General features: G+C 41.4%; 1 protein-coding gene, 5 non-coding genes and 1 pseudogene across 8 annotated transcripts in view; all 7 read left to right on the top strand.

Moving 5' to 3' along the window:
* The window catches only part of LOC135550822 (cytotoxic and regulatory T-cell molecule-like), a 33,752-nt gene extending 28,611 nt beyond the window's left edge, over nucleotides 1-5,141 (top strand). For all 3 annotated transcript variants that reach the window (XM_064981956.1, XM_064981957.1, XM_064981955.1), the window contains exons 7-10: nucleotides 181-261; nucleotides 3,450-3,599; nucleotides 3,885-3,968; nucleotides 4,238-5,141. In XM_064981956.1, coding sequence (XP_064838028.1) covers nucleotides 181-261; nucleotides 3,450-3,599; nucleotides 3,885-3,968; nucleotides 4,238-4,401 — 479 coding nt within the window. In that variant the 3' untranslated portion in view covers nucleotides 4,402-5,141. The remainder of the gene's footprint in view (nucleotides 1-180; nucleotides 262-3,449; nucleotides 3,600-3,884; nucleotides 3,969-4,237) is intronic.
* An 8,413-nt stretch (nucleotides 5,142-13,554) lies between these two features.
* LOC135550823 (heat shock cognate 70 kDa protein-like) lies at nucleotides 13,555-17,079 on the top strand (annotated as a pseudogene).
* On the top strand, nucleotides 14,737-14,830 carry LOC135551162 (small nucleolar RNA SNORD14). Its single transcript, XR_010457209.1, has one exon. It is a non-coding gene; the product is annotated as a small nucleolar RNA SNORD14 (small nucleolar RNA).
* LOC135551161 (small nucleolar RNA SNORD14) lies at nucleotides 15,166-15,259 on the top strand. Its single transcript, XR_010457208.1, has one exon. It is a non-coding gene; the product is annotated as a small nucleolar RNA SNORD14 (small nucleolar RNA).
* Nucleotides 15,594-15,687, top strand: LOC135551160 (small nucleolar RNA SNORD14). The gene has a single exon (XR_010457207.1). It is a non-coding gene; the product is annotated as a small nucleolar RNA SNORD14 (small nucleolar RNA).
* Nucleotides 16,023-16,116, top strand: LOC135551158 (small nucleolar RNA SNORD14). Its single transcript, XR_010457206.1, has one exon. It is a non-coding gene; the product is annotated as a small nucleolar RNA SNORD14 (small nucleolar RNA).
* LOC135551163 (small nucleolar RNA SNORD14) lies at nucleotides 16,800-16,893 on the top strand. Its single transcript, XR_010457210.1, has one exon. It is a non-coding gene; the product is annotated as a small nucleolar RNA SNORD14 (small nucleolar RNA).
* Nucleotides 17,080-23,363: the final 6,284 nt, after the last annotated feature.

Raw genomic sequence — 23,363 nt, 5'->3', positions numbered from 1 at the left:
TAAATTACAATATTTTCATCTGTAGTACAATCAGTGAGTGAAAATGACTCACACTGTACTGTAATATCAATACGATAAAACCACAAATCAACAACTAGAAGTCTATTTAGTTTGTAATGAATCAACAAATGCATTTCGTCATTGGAGTTATCAATGTCTGTTGAATATCTTCACCTCCAGGTCAGCCAGCCCACTCAGTGTTTGAAGCTACAGGGTACACACTTGCTAATGACAGCAGTAGCAACTCAACCAGTACTACAGGTAAGAACGAGACTAACCATAGCTAGTATTGTATGGGAAGAAATTCAGTATCATTGCCATCTTGTCTTACAAGTTATTCAGTGGGCTGCTTCTCCACCTAGTGGTAACTTTCCATCACTACAAATTATGGTTGAATGGTGGGAACCGAGATTTACCCGGATTTACGGGCCAAAACTACTCCCTTTTCCAGGGATAAATAACTGTGAGAAACAGGCAAATTATGATAAATAATTTATATGTACAGCATGATGTGAAAGGGAACTGCTAAATTACATGCAATATCTAAATCTGGCTTCTCTATGCCCTCTGCATGATGAATCAAGACTCAGGGTGGGGACAGACCGACCACTTTTTGTCTTGTGACCGGGAGGCCTACATTTGCTACAGCATAGCCTATGCTACAGTAATATAAAGACCGAATGCGCGTCTATTTTTACTCATCTGGCTTTCGGGGTCACCTTGTTTTTAATTGTAAAGATCATTAAAAAAAACTATTGCAGGTGCAGAGTTTTAAAAAACCCTATCACTTGAATATCGTTGCTTTAAATCACCTGTGCTCCACTGGCCTCCTTAAAAACGCTCCTTAGCTCTTAGAGTCCCATGGAGGAAAAGCTAGACTATTATTAAAAATAAAGAACAGAAATTATTTACAAAAGGTATTCAGACCCTTTGCTATGAAACTCGGAATTGTGCATCATGTTTACGTTGATCCTCCTTGATGTTTCTACAACTTGATTGGTGTTCACCTGTGGTAAATTCAATTGATTGTACATGATTTGGATAGGCACACACATAAGGTCCCACAGTTGACAGTGCATGTCAGAGCAAAAACCAAGCCATGAGGTCGAAGGAATTGTCTGTAGAGCTCCAAGACAGGATTGTGTCGAGGCACAGATCTGGGGAATGGTACCAAAACATTTCTGCAGCATTGAAGGTCCCCAAGAACACAGTGGTCTCCATCATTCTCAATTTTTTTTATTTTACCCCCAATTTTGTGGTATCCAATTGTTAGTGGTTACTATCTTGTCTCATCGCTACAACACCCGTACAGGCTCGGGAGAGACGAAGGTCGAAAGTCATGTGTCCTCCGAAACACAACCCAACCAAGCCGCACTGCTTCTTAACACAGCGCGCATCCAACCCGGAAGCCAGCCGCACCAATGTGTCGGAGGAAACACAGTGCACCTGGCGACCTGGTTAGCATGCACTGTGCCCGGCCCGCCACAGGAGTCGCTGGTGTGCGATGAGACAAGGATTTCCCCACCGGCCAAACCCTCCCTAACCCGGATGACACTAGGCCAATTGTTCGTCGCCCCATGGACCTCCCGGTCGCGGCCGGGTGCGACAGAGCCTGGGCGCAAACCCAGGGTCTCTGGTGGCACAGTTAGCGCTGCAGTGCAGTGCTCTAGACCACTGCACCACCCGGGAGGCCGCCTCCATCATTCTTAAATGGAAGAAGGTTGGAACCACCAAGACTTCCGAGAACTGGCTGCCCAGCCAAACTGAGCAATCGGGGGAGAAGGGCCTTGGTCAGGGAGGTGACCAAGAACCCGATTGTCACTCTGACAGAGCTCCAGAGTTCCTGTGTGGAGATGAGAGAACCTTCCAGAAGGACAAACATCTCTGCAGCACTCCACCAATCAAGCCTTTACGGTAGAGAGGCCAGAGGGAAGCCACTCCTCAGTAAAAGGCACATGACAGCCCACTTGGAGTTTGCCAAAAGGTTGGTCTGATGAAACCAATATTGAACTCTTTGGCCTGAATGCCAAGTATCACATCTGGAGGAAACCTAATACCATCCCTACGGTGAAGCATGGTGGTGGCAGCTTCATGCTGTGGAGATATTTTTCAGCGGCAGGGACTGGGAGATCAGTCAGGATCGAGGGAAAGATGAATGGAGCAAAGTACAGAGATCCTTAATGAAAACCTGTTCCAGAGTGTTAAAGACCTCAGACTGGAGCGAAGGTTCACCTTCCAACAGGACAACAACCCTAAGCACACAGCCAAGACAAAGCAGGAGTGGCTTCAGGACAAGTCTCTGAATGTCTTTGAGTGGCCCAGCCAGAGCCCGGACATGAACCCGATCGAACTTCTCTGGAGAGACCTGAAAATAGCTGTCCATCAAACCTGACAGAGCTTGAGAGGTTTCGCAGAGAAGAATGGGAGAACCTCCCCAAATACAAGTGTGCCAAGCTTGTAGCGTCACACCCAGGAAGACTTGAGGCTGTAATCGCTGCCAAAGTAAAGGGTCTGAATACTTATGTTAATGTGATATTTCAGGATTTAAAATAAAATACATTTTCAAACATTTATAAAATCCAGTTTTTGCTTTGTCATTATGGGGTATTATGTGTAGATTAATGAGGGAAATAAACTATTTAATCAGTTTTAGAATAAGGCTGTAATGTAACAAAATGTGGAAAAAGTAAAGGGGTCTGAATACTTTCCCGAATACAAAAAGATGCTGGAGCTAGTTTAATTTATATAACCAAGAGAGCATATAGCTAGCTACATCTATGGGCTTTTATGTTTTTTCTGTCGTGCGTAATGTGCAATAGCCTATATCATATATGTATTGGATAACGGCACAATCATTTGGACTTTTTTAGGCTTCGGCTCATTAAATGTCGTTACTGTAGGGCTCATAAAATGTATTTAATATACGGCTCAGGTAGCATCAGGTTTGAATTGTCATACTGATCAAAGCTCTAATCAAATCCAGACATTTTTATTTGCTTTAAATTGCTTTTGAATTACACTTCCTGTTTTGGCGGGGAAAGCGATTTATTCTCGGGATGGAACATTTGTAAAATACCTGAAAAATATTCAGATGCCCATCAAAGCAGTATCCAATAGTATAATCAATTGAAAAACGATTGTTTTATCCACAAATACACTCCATATCCTCCTGAACAAGGTGACTGTAGGTACTGTCTGGAATAGCTGTATGATGCATTCATCAAACAGCTATTCGAGACAGTACCTACAGTCACCTTTTTCTAGAGGATATGGAGTGTATTTGTGGATAAAACAATAGGATTCAGGATTCAGGTAAGGCAGTCTTACTATTTTTCCGAAGTGCATACAGATCTGGTTAAGTGTGTCATGTTTAGGGGCTGTGTAAGCCAGATTTGGATATAAGGCTACACTAGAAGAGGCTAAAGTTGCACTGGTGGTCTCATTCACAGGAATCTTCGATGAGACGGAGAGGCAGAGAGGAAATGGAAGCAGTGCACCGTTGCTCATCTTCCTCGTGACGTGCCTCATCCTTGGTCTGCTGGTGGTCGTTGCATTCTTTGTAATCAAGCTGAGGAGGGCTCACATACTCTGGAAGAAAGGTAACTAGAGACCAGCACACCTCTCGGCTCTCACTGTTTAGGATCTTCTCATGACTTTGCATGTTTGGTCATCTTTGGTTTCCTCAACTGGAATTTCGCTCTGTTGGTTTTCCTTTCTTCTTTCTTGGATCAGTTGATATTAACCAAACATGGTTTTTCAGGTCTAGATCAGAAAGAACAAAAAACAGCAAATAACCTGCAGCCCTCAAGGACTTGGGTTGCCACTAAATCTTAAACTTTTCACAAGTAATTAGTCAGAAATTATCATAGTTTTGATCATTACAGAAAATGAAGAATCTGATCAATCTGTGGAGAGCAGCAGATCAAAATCAAGCAATGAAGAGAAACAATCCAGAAGAAGGGGAAATGGTAATATTTTACATCCTACAGTCTGATTTCTGTGACATGCCATATGAAAAAGAAAATCAACCAATGAAAGAACACAATGACAAAAAGCACAATTATAAGACCTATCCCACAATTCAACCTCTATTCCACGTTGATTCAACTTAATTTAATTGAAATTATGTGGAAACAACGTTGATTCAACCAGTGTGTGCCCAGTAGGGTGTCTAATATATGCTAAAATGTAGGACATTTTATGTTCCGCATGATTTAAAAAATGCCTGTTTTTCTAGGACTTTTTAACATTGGATTCACAAAGTATGTCGTTGAGGAACCAATGGCAACAGAGACGACAATAACAACAAACACCAAAACAGAAGAGGCTCCTGAAATTCAAGTCATCCCACAAACAGATGGAGCAACCCTAAGCCCTCAGATCAAGGAGACGGAACTGTAAAAAATGTCAGTGTGTGTTTTAATATTGGGAATTCACATAGAGAATTCAAATCATAAGCACCTGAAATGTGACAAAAAATATTTTTTTTTATTTTAATATTGTTTTGAAACATGTAACGTTACTGTGATACAGTGGATAATTATGTGTGTACACAGGCTCATAAGCTGCTATTATGTATGATATATATTTTTAAATCCAAGTTTATTTTTATACTGAAATAAAAGAAAAATATACAACATAGGTATGGATTATTCTGTGGAAGTATCCCCCCACCTTGTTTATAGTGTATATTCTCGTGTGTATTTATTTTATTCTACGGTGTACTTTTATATTACTTAGTACAACTGCATTGTTGAGCTTGTAAGCAAGCATTTCACTGTACTGTTTACACCTGCTGCATCTTGCACGTGAAACAAATTAACTCTGTGTCACGACTTCCGCTGAAGTCGGGTCCTCTCCTTGTTCGGGCGGCGCTCGGCGGTCGGCGGTCTTCAAGCCATCATCTGTCCACTTTTCATTTTCCATGTGTTTTGTCTTGTTTTTCCTCACACCTGGTTTCAGTTCCCTCAATTACTTGTTGTGTACTTAACCCTCTGTTACCCCATGTCTTTGTGTGGGATTGTTTATTGTAGTGCTTGTGCACGTTTCCCGTGAGTGCACGACGGGTTATTTTTGTGCCCATGTATCTTGTTATTCTGGATGCCTTGGTTTTGCTAAATAAATCTCTGGTTATCACCCAGTTCTGCTCTCCTGCGCCCGACTTCCCTGCCGCCAATTACGCACCCCGCTACACTCTGATTTGATTTTCAGTAATTGTATCTACACTATCTTTGTTTGGGTGATTTCTCAATTGGCCTACATACCTTTGAATAACAAATACCATGAACTGTTCTGCTAGTTGAATGCTGGGCTAGAACAAAGTGTGCATACTTCTGGGGGTCTCCTAAGAGAATTAGTGTGATGCCCTGTTAACATCCTGACGTATTTCATTATGCCGTACGTTTATCCTCATGAAAACTCATTCCGCTACTGGACAGAGAGCATAGGGAGGACAAGATGGATGCAAGACAAGATGGAGGAGAGTTTTCTGGAATGGTCTTTTTAAGAAATATTAATGGAAAATATTTGGTCTCTATCACAGAAATTTCTTAAAACGAATATGATTTAAAGAAGTTTCATATAAATTAATCCACAAGTGCTACCCCTACATTATCTTTAAATGTTTTAAAAATAAATTAATGTTTCTTGTAATATAATAATATATCCCATTTGGCAGACGCTTTTGTCCAAAGCGACTTACAAGTCGGCTGGGGCCACTACTTTTACATATGGGTGGCCCCAGCGGGAAACGAACCCACGACGCTTGGCGTTGCAAGCGCCATGCTCTACCGACTGAGCCACACAGGACCTTCTGTAATTAACAACCGGAGACCAGCATCCCTGTGGGTTGGGGGAAAGTGTTAATGTTTTGTACACTCAGTGTAGCAAAGAATATGCAAAGCCTTTCTTCGTAATCAACCTCATTCATATTTTAGCTAAATTCCATTTTGAGTGAAACTTCTGTTTATTATTTTTGAGAATAAAGTTCAACATTTAAACACCTTCTTCTCATAACAAAAAATAAATCAAAATGCTGTATTACCTTCTGTTGTTTGTAATATTTGTATACTCCGTTGTATACACTTAGTTTTTTCTATATTGTACAGCGCATTAGGAAATAATTCAGACCCGTTGACTTTTTCCACATTTTGTTACTTATTCTAAAATGGAATAAATTGTTTTTCCCCTCATCAATCAACACACAATACCCAATAAGGATAAAGCAAAAACTGTTAGTTTTTTTTTTGCAAATGTATTAAGAAACTGAAAATTGAAACAGCATTTACATAACTATTCAGAGCCTTTACTCAGTACTTTGTTGAAGCAGCTTTGGCAGCGATTACAGCCTCTAGTCTTCTTGGGAATGACGCTACAAGCTTGGCACACCTGTATTTGGGGAGTTTCTCCCATTCTTCTCTGCAGATCCTCACAAGCTCTGTAAGGTTGGAAGGGGAGCGTTGCTGCACAGCTATTTTCAGCTCTCTCCAGAGATGTTCGATCGTGTTCAAATCCGGGCTCTGGCTGGGCCACTCAAGGACATTCAGAGACTTGTCTCGAAGCCACTCCTGCGTTGTCATGGCTGTGTGCTTAGGGTCGTTGTTCTGTTGGAAGGTGAACCTTCACCCCAGTCTGAGATCCTAAGTGTTCTGGAGCAGGTTTTCATCAAGGAGCGCTCTGTACCTTTCTCCATTCATCTTTGCCTCAATCCTGACACGTCTCCCAGTCCCTGCCGCTGAAAAACATCCCTGAAACATGATGCTGCTACCACCATGCCTCATCCTAGGGATGATGCCAGGTTTCCTCCAGATGTTTTGCATTCAGGCCAAAGCGTTCAATGTTGGTTTCATCAGACCAGAGTCTTGTTTCTCATGGTCTGAGAGTCTTTAGGTGGCTTTTGGCAAACTCCAAGTGGGCTGTCATGTGCCATTTACTGAGTGGCTTCTGTCTGGCCACTCTACCATAAAGGCCTGATTGGTGGAGTGCTGCAGAGATGGTTGTCCTTCTGGAAGGTTCTCCCATCTCCACAGAGGAACGCTGGAGCTCTGTCAGAGTGACCAAGGCCTTAACCACTGATTAAGGCTTTAACCCCTGTGGAACCTTATATAGACAGGTGTGTGCCTTTCCAAATCATGTTTGTATCACGTCTGTATCGCATCTGACCGTGATTGAGAGTTCCATAGGGCGGTGCACAATTGGAGCAGCGTCATCCGGGTTTGGCCGGGGTAGGCCGTCATTATAAATAAGAATTTGTTTTTAACTGACTTGCCTAGTTAAATAAAGGTAAAATAAAAAATAAACATGTACAGTCAATTGAATTTACCACAGGTGGACTCCAATCAAGTTGTATTTGTATTTATTATGGATACAAGGCAGCAGCTACTCTTCCTGGGGTCCAAACACATTTTAGCACTTACATTACATATAAAACAAAAGATAAAATAGTACATCATAACATTATTACACCACTACAATACAAAATGTACAATACAAAAGGTATAATACCACCATGCAACAATATTACAATGTATGCATATGCATGTGTCTGTACCTTTTATGTGAGCCTCTTCACGGTCCCTGCTGTTAAGATATAAAAGTTGTATTTTTACCTGTTTCTTTTCAATCTGATTATACTGCTTGCATCAGTTACCTGATGTTGAATAGAGTTCTATGTAATACTATGCACCTCCGATAGTCTATTCTGAACTTGGGGATTCTGGTGGCATGTCTTGTGGGGCATATATGGATGTCCAAGCTGTGTGCTAGTAGTTTACACAGACAGCTCGGTACATTGAACTTATCAACACTTCTTACAAAAACAAGTAGTGATGAAGTCAATCTCTCTTCCACTTTGAGCCAAGAGAGATTGACATGCATATCATTAATTTTAGCTTTCTGTGCACTTTTAAGGGACAGCCGTGCTGCCCTTTTCTGAGCCAATTGTAATTTTCCTAAGTCCCTCTTTGTGGCACCTGACCACACTACTGAACAGTAGTCTAGGTGCAACAAAACTAGGGCCTGTAGGACCTGCCTTGTTGATAGTTAAGTTGGCAGAGCAGCGCTTTATTGTGGACAGACTTCCCCCAATCTTAGCTACTGTTGCATCAATATATTTGAATATGACGGTTTATAATCCAGGGTTACTCCAAGAAGTTTCGGCACCTCAACTTGCTCAGTTTCCACATACATAGACACATAGACACATTTTGAGTAAAGCCAGTGGAATGTCGTTAGTAAAGATTGAAAAGGGTAAGGAACATAAACAGCTACCCTGGGGAATTCCTGATTCTACCTGGATTATGTTGGAGAAGCTTCCATTAAAAAACACCCTCTGTCTTGTTAGACAAGTAACTCTTTATCCACAATATAGCAGGAGGTGTAAAGCCATGACACATATGTTTTTCTAGCAGCAGACTATGATCTATAATGTCAAACGCTTGAGAAGCAGACACCTCACAAGTCCTCAATTTGCAGCTTCATTAAATAGTACCCACAAAACACCAGTCTCAACGTCAACAGTGAAGATGCAATTCCGGGATGCTGGCCTTCATCTGTCCAGTGTCTGTGTTCTTTTGGCCATCTTAATATTTTATTTTTATTGCCAGTCTGAGATATGGCTTTTTCTTTGCAACTACCTAGAAGGCCAGCATCCCGGAGTTTCCTCTTCACTGCTGACGTTGAGACTGGTGTTTTGAAGTTACTATTTAATGAAGTTGCCAGTTGAGGACTTGTGAGGCATCTGTTTCTCAAACTAGACACTCTAATGTACTTGCCCTCTTGCTCAGTTGTCCACTGGGGCATCCCAATCCTCTTTCTATTCTGGTTAGAGCCTGTTTGCGCTGTTCTGTGAAGGGAGTAGCACACAGCGTTGTACAAGATCTTCAGTTTCTTTGCATTTTCTCGCATGGAATAGCCTTAATTTCTCAGAGCAAGAAGAGACAGACGAGTTTCAGATGAAAGTTATTTGTTTCTGGCCATTTTGAGCCTGTAATTGAACCCACAAATGCTGATACTCCAGTTACTCAACTAGTCTAAAGAAGGCCAGTTTTATTGCTTCTTTATTCAGAACAGTTTTACGCTGCGCTAACTTAATTGCAAAACGGTTTTCTAATGATCAATTAGCCTTTTAAAATGATAAACTTGGAATAGCTAACAGCGTGCCATTGGCGCACAGGAGTGATGGATGCTGATAATGCGCTCTGTAAACATGTAGATATTACATTTTTTTTAAATAAGCTGTTTCCAGCTACAATAGTCATTTACAACATTAACAATGTCTACACTGTATTTCTGATCAATTTTATGTTATTTTAATGGACAAAAAGGTTCTTTCTAAAACAAGGACATTTCTAAATGACCCCAAACTTTTGAAAGGTAGTGTATGTACATTGAAAGTCCATGCAGTCCACATTGTCCCGGAATAAAGCAAAGTAAACAGCTTCTGCAGCATTGAAAACATTCAATAGCGATGACCATTTGAGACTGACGAGCTAGCTAAGTTACAGGCTAGCTAGGCTTCTGTGTCTCTACTTGACGGGGCATTCTCAACTTGAGAATTACACGGCTATCAAAACTCAGGCCAAGGTAAGTCAACACAATTTGAATGTTTGTAAAATTCACAATGTGAAAAATTAATGGAGTTTGTAACTCAGTTTTCAAACACCATCTTCTCAAACTGTTGTGCTCATCTGAAACATCTCAAGGATGATCAATGGAAAAAGGATGCACCTGTAACAGTTTTCTTCCTGGGAAGGAGAGGAGGACCAAAATGCAGCATGGTTATTTATAAACATCTTTAATGAAAGCTGAAACTGTGAACACTACACAAAACAAGAAACCATGGAAAACCCAAAACAGTCCTAACTGGTGTAAAACACAGATACAGGAAGAAACACCCAAAGAATATGGCAGCCTAAATATGGTTCCCAATTAGAGACAACGAAAAACACCTGCCTCTGATTGAGAACCACTCGAGGCAACCATAGACTTACCTAGAATACTACACTGAACACAAACCCATCAATCTACAAAACCCCTAGACAAGACAAACACATAATCACCCATGTCACACCCTGGCCAAACCACAAAAATATAGAAAACACAGAATACTAAGGCCAGGGCGTGACAGCACCTGAGCTCAATTTCGAGTCTCATAGCAAAGGGTCTTAATACTATTGTAAAGTGGCTGTTCCACTGGATGTCAGAAGGTGAATTCACCAATTTGTAAGTCGCTCTGGATAAGAGCGTCTGCTAAATGACTTAAATGTAAATGTATTTCAGTGTTTTATTTGTAATACATTTGCAAAAATGTCTAAAAACCTGTTTTTGCTTTGTCACTATGGGGTATTGTGTGTAGGTTGATGTGGACATTTTTATTTATTTAACCAATTTTAGAATAAGACTGTAACGTAACAACATGTGGAAAAAGTCAAGGGTTCTGAATACTTTCCGAATGCACTGTATATTTTGAATTGCTATGCAATTAAAAATACCAAATATAAAAATATATATAAATGACAGTGAGAATTTTTTAAAATAAAATGTAGAAAAAGTGCCGAGTCTTTCGTCAGGGATTGCATTTATTTTGGGAGATGGTAAAATATGACCTTTTCATTCAAGACAGGAGAAACATATGGTTTCCATAATAAAACATGTTTTTTTTGTTTTTCCTCAACTTGTTTCTATAACTTTCTAGCAAATCAAGCTATCTTACAGTACAGCTAACTAGCTAAAAGCTTGGCTATACTGTAGCTAGCGACCTCCACCTAATAATTATCATCAAAACAAACATAATTCCATCAGAGCCCCAGTGTCACGTTCTGACCTTTATTTCCTTTGTTTTGTATTTATTTAGTATGGTCAGGGCGTGAGTTGGGTGGGCAGTCTATGTTTGATTTTCTATGATTTGGGATTTCTATGTTTCGGCCTAGTATGGTTCTCAATCAGAGGCAGGTGTCATTAGTTGTCTCTGATTGAGAATCGTACTTAGGAAGCCTGGGTTGCACTGTTTGTTTGTGGGTGATCGTCTATGTTGATGGCTTGTTTCAGCGCAGCTCGCATTAGCGTCACAGTTGTTATTTTGTTTACTGTTTTTGTATAGTGTTTCGGTGTTCAGTTCTTTAATTAAAACATTCAACATGAACACATATCACGCCGCATATTGGTCTTCCGATCCTTCTCGCCTCTCCTCTTCAGAGGAGGACAACCGTGACACCCAGAGCCTGTGTAGGGATCTGAGTACATTTGACTAAGTGAAGGAGTACATTGACGTTTTGTTTTTGGGAATATTATGAGTATTTTGTTTCTCCGTTAAAGTATCTCGGTTTTTACGCCATCCAATAGATGGCGGCAATACACATTTTGGGATGTAGTCCACCAAGAAGGTTTTCTCTTGCCCCGTCACCAGTTGGGAAAGAGGATGGAAGAGGATGAAACATCAGATGATGAATACAGTTTTCTGTTCTCAAAACTATACATCTGTTACGAACACAGTGCGCTCTGTTTTATAAACTTAATGCTTTGTCAAAGTTTTATAAAATGGCGTTGTCTAGAAGGAGTGCAAGGTCTAATTGTTTGTGCACAAGTGCATTTCACAGAGGTGTTTCCTAACGGAAATATGCAAATGCATGCTGTGCTTGGCATTGCCCACCTCCATGCTTGTTCTGCCCACTATGCTTAATTTGCTCCCACTGTAAATGACAGTTTAACTATCTTGGGTTAATTATAATTATCTTTGCTTATGGTTAATGTTGCTGTGTTCATGTGCTAGTCGGAACTCAGAAATGGTCAACTTGTTAACTGGTTGAATGTGTATACCTACAACCAGTAGCTTGCTGAAAATGTCAGAGTTCCGACGAGCACCTGAACGCGACATGTGAATGAGGCATGACAGAAATATGGTTGTGAGGTATGGGGTCAGCTCATCATCCAAGAATTCACAAAATGTGCCAAACACCAAATAGACTCTGCATGAAGAATTCTGAAAAAACATCCTCTGTGTACAACGTAAAACACCAAATAATGCATACTGAGCAGAATTAGGCAGATATCTGCTAATCATCAAAACCCAGAAAAGACAAGTTAAATTCTACAACCATCTAAAAGGAAGCGATTCCAGAACCTTCCATAGCAAAGCCATCGCCTACAGAGAGGTTAATTTAGAGAATAGTCCCCAAAGCAAGCTGGTCCTGGGGCTCTGTTCACAAACAGACCCCACAGAGCCCCAGGACAGCAACACAATTAGACCCAACCAAATCATGAGAAAATATAAAGATAATTACTGTCACGCCCTGGTCTTAGTATTTTGTGTTTTCTTTTGGTCAGGCCAGGGTGTGACATGGGTTATTTATGTGGTGTGTTTTGTCTAGGTTTTTTTTGTAGGTTATGGGATTGTGGTGTAGTATAGTTGTCTAGAAAAGTCTATGGTTGCCTGGAGTGGTTCTCAATCAAAGGCAGGTGTTTATCGTTGTCTCTGATTGGGAACCATATTTAGGCAGCCATATTCTTTGAGTGTTTTGTGGGTGATTGTTCCTGTCTCTGTTTGCACAAGAGAGGGCTGGTTCGGGTTTTTTTTTTTTTTTTTTCCCCCCATGGTATGTTTATTGGTTTTGTATTGTTTGTTATAATCTTTATTAAAGATGTTTAATAATAACCATGCTGCATTTTGGTCCTCTCTTTTGACAGAAAACCTTAATGATTACTTGACACATTAGAAAGAATTTACCAAAAAAACTGAGCAAACTGGAATGCTATTTGACCCTAAACAGAGAGCACATGTGGCAGAATACCTAACCACTGTGACTGACCCAAAATTAAGGAGAGATTTGACTATGTACAGACTCAGTGAGCATAGCCTTGCCATTGAGAGGCTGCTGTAGGCAGACCTTATTCTATGGGCTCTGTCTGTAATCATAACCAGTAGTGTATACCAGGAATAATGAAACAGAATAATAATAGATGTTTGGAGTATCTATGAATTATGTATGACCACTGGATACTTTGCCACTCATTTTTTTATAGAATATTATGACATTTACTTAATCACTCACAATCTTGCCAACGCATATTCTGTAGGATGGGTAAATGTGAATTTTGTATAATTTGACATGATTTTGACATGGCATCACTGTTCTTAATGCTTTTGCATGTTGGGTGTCCAGCTTGGAAAGTCGGAGCTCTGGAAAGAGGCTCGAGTTCCCGAGTTGGATGACCGTTTTAAATCGATTATCCAAGTCAGAGCTCGTTTTTTCCTCCCGAGTTCCCTATTGCTGCGAACACTCGGAAATCGAGTTTACTGTTGTCTTGACCGCGGCAAGCGCGCTTGGTCTTTGTTGCAGAAGTGGGAGGGAACGCATGGGCCGTCCTGTATTTTTATTGGTGTTTTGGAATGAAAAGTGGAGTCCAGAGCTATGATTGGTTGCGTTGCCGGTGATATAAAAGTTAAAGAATCACATTTCCTTCTTTCTCTATTCTCTCACAAGGCGAAGGAAGGCTTTGCCGTTTTTTAACTCCGACCAACATCAGCGTCACCCTCGGTCACGAATTTGGTTAGTACAAGATGGTTTATTATTAACGTAATTAATGCATTTATTTTCGTTCAACATAAGCATGGTATTTAGCATCGTTATCCGGTCTGAAGAAGGCTAGTAGACGCATTTGATTTAATAAACTCACTATAACTAGTTTGTCACCATTCAATCCCAATTTACTTTGACTGTTGCTCTAACATGGCTAGTCAACTAAATGTATTTTATAGTGTGTTAATTAGCGAGCCGGTCAACCTTTTGTCGTGGTCGCATATATGGCAGGTCGAGTTTGGTCATTTGCAGTGCAGGCAGTTTGAAAGACATTCGACTGACGGTTCCAACGTTTGTACACATTTTAATTAAAGGAAAAAGCGCGCGATGATCCTCGTAGTTGTAGGCCTAGCTAGAACGTTCTAGTTAAGTCGTTAGTTTCGCACTAGTTTCCGACGTGACGCGGCAATGAAACTTCAACCCACGTGGTGTGACGCACATTTGAATGGCGAGATTTCTTTACAGAAGTGTAATTATGCGCAACCTAATATGTAGCACGTTTTTATTGATAGAAAGCTTAATTTGTTTTTGGGTGACTTAAACTTATCCATATTCAACATGTCTAAAAGACCAGCAGTTGGCATTGATCTCGGGAGCACCTACTCCTGCTTGGGTGTGTTCCAGCATGGTTGAAATCATTGCCAACGACCATAGCAACAGGACCACTCGAAGTTATTTTTCCTTCACAGACTCAGACTTATTGGTGATGCCGTCAATAATCTGGTTACCATGAACCCTGCAAACACAGTATTCGGTACGTTTTTAAGTTATGATAATTTATCATTAAATTGCTATATTTTAATTGACAATTGTATTTGGTTAGCTGTATGGTACGCCGTTTCAATGATTCTACTCGACCCAAGCTCCAAGTTGAATACAAAGGAGAGGCTAAGTCCTACCCAGAAGAAATTTCCTCTACGGTTCTGGTCAAGATGGAGATTGCTGAAGCCTAACCTGGAAAAGTTATAATTTCAAATGTGTTAACTCCAAATTGACATGTATTTATTTTAAATCTGAAGATGCTGGCACAATCTCAGTCCTGAGTGTACTACATATCTTCAATGAGCCAACTGCTGCTCCTATTTCCTATGGCTTGGATAAGTAGGTAAATGGCTTGCTATGATCTTTCTTCTGTTTAGAAGGACTGCAATGCAGGGATTATTCGCTGTGATGAAGTTTATTCCTGCCATTCGTAGTTTCCACCAGAGGTTGAAAGACCAAAGATGGCCCAATACCTTCCTTGGATGTCTGAGCGACTATTTTAATGTACTTCTCGTTTGAAAACCATGTATGTTTTAGCTAATATAGACGGTATCCTCCAGGTGTATGAGGGTGATAGGGCCATGACCAAGGACAACAACCTGTTGGGCAAGTTGGCGCTGACTGGAATCCCCCCTGCACCTCGATGTTCTTCAGATTGAGGTCACCTTTGACATTGGCGCTAACGACATCATGAAGGTGTCTGCAGCTGACAAGCACACTGGCAAGGAGGACAAGATCACTATCACCAATGACAAGGGTAAGTTTGTTGTGGCGATTGCATTGTAAGACTAGAAAATGGCCTACAGTTACTAGCCCTAACCCAGTAGTTTCGCTGTGATGAAGTTTATTCCTGCCATTCGTAGTTTCCACCAGAGGTTGAAAGACCAAAGATGGCCCAATACCTTCCTTGGATGTCTGAGCGACTATTTTAATGTACTTCTCGTTTGAAAACCATGTATGTTTTAGCTAATATAGACGGTATCCTCCAGGTGTATGAGGGTGATAGGGCCATGACCAAGGACAACAACCTGTTGGGCAAGTTGGCGCTGACTGGAATCCCCCTGCACCTCGATGTTCTTCAGATTGAGGTCACCTTTGACATTGGCGCTAACGACATCATGAAGGTGTCTGCAGCTGACAAGCACACTGGCAAGGAGGACAAGATCACTATCACCAATGACAAGGGTAAGTTTGTTGTGGCGATTGCATTGTAAGACTAGAAAATGGCCTACAGTTACTAGCCCTAACCCAGTAGTTTCGCTGTGATGAAGTTTATTCCTGCCATTCGTAGTTTCCACCAGAGGTTGAAAGACCAAAGATGGCCCAATACCTTCCTTGGATGTCTGAGCGACTATTTTAATGTACTTCTCGTTTGAAAACCATGTATGTTTTAGCTAATATAGACGGTATCCTCCAGGTGTATGAGGGTGATAGGGCCATGACCAAGGACAACAACCTGTTGGGCAAGTTGGCGCTGACTGGAATCCCCCCTGCACCTCGATGTTCTTCAGATTGAGGTCACCTTTGACATTGGCGCTAACGACATCATGAAGGTGTCTGCAGCTGACAAGCACACTGGCAAGGAGGACAAGATCACTATCACCAATGACAAGGGTAAGTTTGTTGTGGCGATTGCATTGTAAGACTAGAAAATGGCCTACAGTTACTAGCCCTAACCCAGTAGTTTCGCTGTGATGAAGTTTATTCCTGCCATTCGTAGTTTCCACCAGAGGTTGAAAGACCAAAGATGGCCCAATACCTTCCTTGGATGTCTGAGCGACTATTTTAATGTACTTCTCGTTTGAAAACCATGTATGTTTTAGCTAGTATAGACGGTATCCTCCAGGTGTATGAGGGTGATAGGGCCATGACCAAGGACAACAACCTGTTGGGCAAGTTGGCGCTGACTGGAATCCCCCCTGCACCTCAATGTTCTTCAGATTGAGGTCACCTTTGACATTGGCGCTAACGACATCATGAAGGTGTCTGCAGCTGACAAGCACACTGGCAAGGAGGACAAGATCACTATCACCAATGACAAGGGTAAGTTTGTTGTGGTGATTGCATTGTAAGACTAGAAAATGGCCTACAGTTACTAGCCCTAACCCAGTAGTTTCGCTGTGACTAGTCCTTTTGAGTCTACAATGATGTACAGTTGAATCTGTGGTTCTTTTCATGTTGGTTGACTTGATTGTATTTTGCCATCAGGTCATCTGAGCGCATGGTCCAGGAGGCTGAGAAGTACAAGTGTGAGGATGATGTGTAACGTGACAAGGTTTCCTCCAAAAACTCCCTGGAGTCCAACTCTTTCAACATGAAATCCACAGTGGAGGATGAGAAACTGCAGGGCAAGATCACTGACGAGGACAAGACCAAGATTCTGGACAAGTGCAACGAGGTCATCGGCTGGCTTGACAAGAACTAGGTAAGAATTCATTTATGTCTTGTACAGTCTTGGGCCGCTCGCTGTGATGAAGTTTAATCCTGCCATTCGTAGTTTCCACCAGAGGTTGAAAGACCAAAGATGGCCAAATACCTTCCTTGGATGTCTGAGCGACTGAAGTTAAACATTTCTCATTTGAAGGCCATTTAATATTTTGCTCATGTTAATCTGTTTATGTTTCTTAGACTGCTGAGAAGGAAGAGTATGAGCACCACCAGAAGGAGCATCGCCATGTTTTACCAAGGTGCTGGTATGCCCAACGGCATGGCTGGTTGATTCCTAAGGTCCTTATTTTGGTTAATATTCTTATGGCAAAGTTTAATCTCACTTGTGACTTCCCTTAACCATAAACTTCCAGTTGCTAGACCAGTGTCAGTGTTTGTGGTCCTACCAATAAATATTATAGATATTTAGCAGCACCAACTTAGTCAGGCAATCATCCAGTTTCTCAATAACCATGTTTCGTGCTACAGTTATGCAAGTAGTTGTGTCCATTGACGTGATGGAAACCCCTTTTTGCGCAAATAAGGTCCTCCCTCTGACTGGGGTGGGTAGGCTCGTGTAGATTAGTCTACTCGCACTATATGCGAACTGTTGGTTAGGCACATTTGCTATTTACTGCAAGTTTGTGATGACTATCAGCCTTGAGTGCGACATAGTTAGCTTTACATTCTTATTCGGGACAAACTTACATGAAACAGTATTTAGTGTGCTGTTATCTGCATATAGTCCATTTGGAAGTATTACACTTCACACGGATTCCAAAATATTTGCATAGATCTGTCGGCAGTAAAATGGACACCTAGCTTTGAACTTGCCGCTAGTTTGGCATGAAATATAAAGCCTGCTTTTTGCAGTTGACGTTTATGGGCTGTTGGTTAGGGAATTCTTAATAAGTGGTTTCCGTGCGTGACCAGGTAAATACCCACAGCCTAGATTGCTGTCGCTTTGGTCAGACTGCTTTATAGGGTAATTCGGGTGACATTGTCTTCAATTGCACAATTTGAGTTCTTGATGCAGATTTTATTCAGAAATGTATGGATGCAAGGAAGGAATGATGGTGCATGAGAAACATGATAGTTTAAATACAAATTACACACGTTCAGCTTTCAAACAAGGAACAGTACTGCCCTATTGCACAGCTCTTTAATAAGCAAAACGCAGCAGCTCTTATGGTGTGGTGGCCAATTAGATCTTAAATGTCTCCCCTGTGTCCATCTCTTTTTCCATGTTTCCCCTTCCCAGACTAAGGTAGTTCAACAGTGAAAAATAGAGGTAGGGTTGTAGAGAGTCGAGGACTGAATATAATAAGAAACCTTAGGTGCTGGCTTAAGGCCCGTAGCAACCACTACAGAATGTCCGGTCAGAACAAGGATGAGGCGGCTGTCCATTGTTAATGGGAATTTAAAACTTATTCGGGATCGGTATACCGTCCACAGGACGGTTGAGCTAACGTAGACTAATGAAATTAGCATGTCGTATGTACAAGAACATTTCCCAGTACATATTTGATATTGGCAGAAAGCTTATTCTTGTTAATATAACTGCATTGTTTAATTTACAGTAGCTATTACAGTGAAATAATACCATGCTATTGTTTGAGGAGAGTGCACAGTTTTGAACATAGTTATTAATAAACAGCTTTTGTGATGACTAAAATTCTCTTTGCTTCTGAGTACCCTGGTCACACAGCATAAGACAAAGAGCATCTTAGGCAGTCTTGCTACAACATTTAACAGAAATGCAATTGTTCATTTGATCAGTCTAAAACTACACATACGCTGCTGGCATCTACTGGCCAAAATCTAAATTGCAGCTGGGCTGGAATAATACATTATAGCCTTTGTCTTGCATTTCAAAGGTGGTACAAAAAAATGCAAAAGAACGGTTGTTTTCTTCGTATTATCTTTCACCAGATCTTTTGTGTTCTACATTCCTTTCACAATTCCACAAACGGTACAAATAATATGCATATCCTTGTTACATGCAGTTAGATTTAGGTATGTCATTTTAGATGAAAATTGAAAGGGTCGGATCCTTGTAAGATGTCCACACACATCTGACTACTCATGGTTCAGATAACTGAGAATCATGTCCAGTGATAACTGACATTAACTACGTGGTCGTTTAGATGCATACACAATTAAACATCACACGCAGGGATTCAGTCCGCAGGGGGGTAGGCACGTTTCTGACCACACAGCGTGCTGGGGTCATAGACTGACTGAAACTGAAGTCCCTTGACCAATAAGACACTAACAAAAGTGGGGGTCCTCTGAATGGGAGACTATGCTGCCCAATTAAAACTAACCATAAGTGATGGATAGAATCAGCTGACTGAAGCTGGCCGTTTTTTAACAACTGCAATTAAGGGTGATGGAGGACTGCCAATAGCTAGTAAAGAAAGATATTAGGGAGGGGTTGAAATTAACACACCTGTTTCCCAGCAGGTAATGGGGGAGGGTAATGCTTTTTAAATTTCAGTCGCAGGGTTTAGTATATTTTTTATTTAGTCCAGGGGAGTGTCATGTAATTTGTAATTGATTAAATGTCAAATCCCTGATACTCTGCTGGGCACGAAATATGTGCGCCTAGTCTCAAATTATCCATAACCTATACTAAAGGCCCAGGCTATACGAAGAGCATGCTTAGAGAGGCACAGGGCACAATTATATTTCTAAGAAAATGTACTTCCTTCCCGTTTTTGCGCTGCTGGGATGGTGTATATAAAACTAGGCTACACTGCATTACACACTGCAATGGATAGGCATTCCCAATCATGAGCTTCAGCCTGTCCTGCTTTTTGTTCTGCCTAACCAATGAATGTGCCGTGTGTGGTGGTACTTCAGGAAGCGAGTCAAATGTTTCTTCAAATGTATATACACTGTTCAAAAAAATAAAGGGAACACTTAAACAACACAATGTAACTCCAAGTCAATCACACTTCTGTGAAATCAAACGGTCCACTTAGGAAGCAACACTGACAAATTTCACATGCTTTTGTGCAACTGGAATAGACAACAGGTGGAAATTATGGGCAATTAGCAAGACACCCCCAATAAAGGAGTGCTTCTGCAGGTGGGGACCACAGACCACTTCTCAGTTCCTATGCTTCCTGGCTGATGTTTTGGTCACTTGAATGCTGGCGGTGCTTTCACTCTAGTGGTAGCATGAGACGGAGTCTACAACCCACACAAGTGGCTCAGGTAGTGCAACTCATCCAGGATGGAACATCAATACGAGCTGTGGTAAGAAGGTTTGCTGTGTCTGTCAGCGTAGTGTCCAGAGCATGGAGGTGCTACCAGGAGACAGGCCAGTACATCAGGAGACGTGGAGGAGGGCAACAACCCAGCAGCAGGACCGCTACCTCCGCCTTTGTGCAAGGAGGAGCACTGCCAGAGCCCTGCAAAATGACCTCCAGCAGGCCACAAAAGTGCATGTGTCTGCTCAAACGGTCAGAAACAGACTCCATGAGGGTGGTATGAGGGCCCGACGTCCAAAGGTTGGGGTTGGGGTTGTGCTTACAGCCCAACACCGTGCAGGACGTTTTTCATTTGCCAGAGAACACCAAGATTGGCAAATTTGCCACTGGCGCCCTGTGCTCTTCACAGATGAAAGGTTCCCACTGAGCACATGTGACAGACGTGACAGTCTGGAGACGCCGTGGAAAAGGTTCTGCTGCCTGCAACATCCTCCAGCATGACCGGTTTGGCGGTGGGTCAGTCATGGTGTGGGGTTGCATTTCTTTGGGGAGCCGCACAGCCCTCATGTGCTCGCCAGAAGTAGCCTGACTGCCATTAGGTACCAAGATGAGATCCTCAGACCCCTTGTGAGACCATATGCTGGTGAGGTTGGCCCTGGGTTCCTCCTAATGCAAGACAATACTAGACCTCATGTGGCTGGAGTGTGTCAGCAGTTCCTGCAAGAGGAAGGCATTGATGCTATGGACTGGCCCGCCCGTTCCCCAGACCTGAATCCAATTGAGCACATCTGGGACATCATGTCTCGCTCCATCCACCAACGCCACGTTGCACCAGACTGTCCAGGAGTTGGCGGATGCTTTAGTCCAGGTCTGGGAGGAGATCCCTCAGGAGACCATCCGCCACCTCATCAGGAGCATGCCCAGGCGTTGTAGGGAGGTCATACAGGAGAGTGGACAATACAAGCATACCTCCTGTCCTCCTTATCTTTGCGCTCCCTCTCAAACTGAACAGGACATCAGTAGGCCTAGTCCACACGTAGATATTTAATTGTAAAAAAGTAAATATATATATATTTATATATATATATTTTTTTACATATACATGTATATATATTTTTTTATATATTATATACATTTATATTATATTTTTTTATATATTATTTATTAACCTCACACAAGCCATTTTATAATAATTTACATAACTTATATTACTATGAAGCTGCAGCCCCAGAGATGGACAGCGCATGGGTGCTTAATGTAGGCTAATTCGAGAAGGCCTAATTAATTTAAACAGTCTTCATTTTAAATTGACTTCAGGCTACTAACAACAAGGGTTTTTTGTTGGAGCCTATTTCTTCCTATTCAAGAAATAAGAAGTTGGCCTACCTGTTTGACAGATGAAATGATAGTCTAGTATCCATAGATTTTGTCAGCCAATTCCTTCAGTCACCATGCACTCCTTAAATATCTCAGTGAACTGCTTGGTGTGTTAAGTTAAAACCAGGGATCGAATTGAGGGGGTATGTGAGAGATACCTAGTCATTTTTTGTTGTTATCATTACATGCAATAATTATTCTCAAAGCCGCTATTTACTTCTAAGATCACTTTAGCACCGCCCTAAAAACCAGATTCAAATTCGACACAAACCTTGAAATAGGTATGTAATGACACATTATATAAAATCTTTATAGTGTTTTATTGACATTTTAGAGGCGATAAGGTGATAAGTTGGACAGATCAAGTGAAAAAAATACATTTTCCCACACGACATCTCTCCTTCTCACTATCACGCATTAGTTTCGCTTCCCCACCCGCCATTTTTAAAAAGACCCGACGGGGCTCATTGCCTGCTTGAATTATGCAGAAACGGGCAGTGTTTAGGTCAAGTAATTGATTCTGTTAGAAAGGGGAGAAATTGTGCTTTACAATGGATTTGACATTACAGTTGATCTGGAAGTATTACGTTTTTGGGGCGCTAAAATAAGGCCAATTGTACGGACCAAGGCGATGTACAGGTATACACGTTTACGTTACCCCTTTAAGATTTAGAACAGATTTGAATGGATCTGATTATATAAAGTGACATATAACAACACTTTATTCCACAAAGCTTTATGCTAGAAACAAGCTGTAAAATGCCGGGAAAGACGTGACTCCGATGCATACGAGATCTCTTAGGTTTGTTTCTATAAGATTCAGAGGCTGCACTACAACCTATAGCCAACGAGACAAATAATTGATTTTGCTTGGGAAGTAATGTGTGATCCTGTCCCTATCAATTTACGTTCCACATTTCAACAGGGTATTAAATAACAAGTCAGGAGCAAGCCAGGTAGCCTAAAGAAACTAAATTAATTATTTAGGCTATATTATTATTTCAAGGCTATAGCTTGAAATTTTAAGAAATACATTGTGAAGCTTTTGTGATACGCTACAGGATGTCAGGAGTGCATATGCCCAGAACGGGTAAACCGGAGTGGCTTGTGGTCCGATGTAGAAGATGAAGGAACTTTGGAAATATATGGAGGGGAAATACAGTATCCTTAAAGAGGGAGTTTGTTTTTATTGATCTATAAAATATATGACACACACAAGACACAAGTCTTTTCAGTTGCATTTCTTGAGGAAAACTCCCAAGTGGTTCAGCAGTCTAAGGCACTGCATCTCAGTGCTAGAGGTGTCACTACAGACCCTGGCTCATTTCCAGGCTGTCTCACAACCAGCCATAGGGTGGTGCACAATTGGCCCAGCGTCATCTGGGTTTGGCAGTCATTGTAAATAAGAATTTGTTTATAACTGACTTGCCTAGTTAAATTTAAAAAACTGAGGTGAAATCACCGAACAAAACAGCAAACATATTCGCTAAACCCAGCCCCTTCGGGCTCAGACAATATTTTCTCAGTGTTATGATAATGGACAACACCTCCGTCTAGTGGTTGCGTCGGGGACAACAGTTGTTGACAATTGTAGCTAACACCTATCCCCTTTTTCTAACCTTAACCTCAATCTCCTAACCGGCTACGTTATTTCACCTAACCTGCTGTTAGTTCTCCTGACCTACTACATGAATCCACCTAACCTGCCACGTTAATTAAAAACTGTAATATCTTATGTTTCACTGAATCGTGGCTGAACGACGGCACGGATAATATAGAGCTGGCGGGAATTTCCATGCACCGGCAGAACAGAGAAGCTATGTCTGGTAAAACGAGGGGTGGGGGTGTGTGTCTATCTGTCAGTAACAACTGGTGCGCGATGTCTAATATTAAGTCTCAAGGTATTGTTTGTACCTTATGATAAGCTGTAGAACACACTATCTACCAAGAGAGTTCTCATTTATATAATTCATAGCCATCTATTTACCACCACAGACTGATGCTG

Source organism: Oncorhynchus masou, chromosome 12 (genome assembly GCF_036934945.1).
Source record: "Oncorhynchus masou masou isolate Uvic2021 chromosome 12, UVic_Omas_1.1, whole genome shotgun sequence".
In the NCBI taxonomy this organism is placed as follows: domain Eukaryota; kingdom Metazoa; phylum Chordata; class Actinopteri; order Salmoniformes; family Salmonidae; genus Oncorhynchus; species Oncorhynchus masou.
This window is presented reverse-complemented; position numbering and strand designations above follow the sequence as displayed.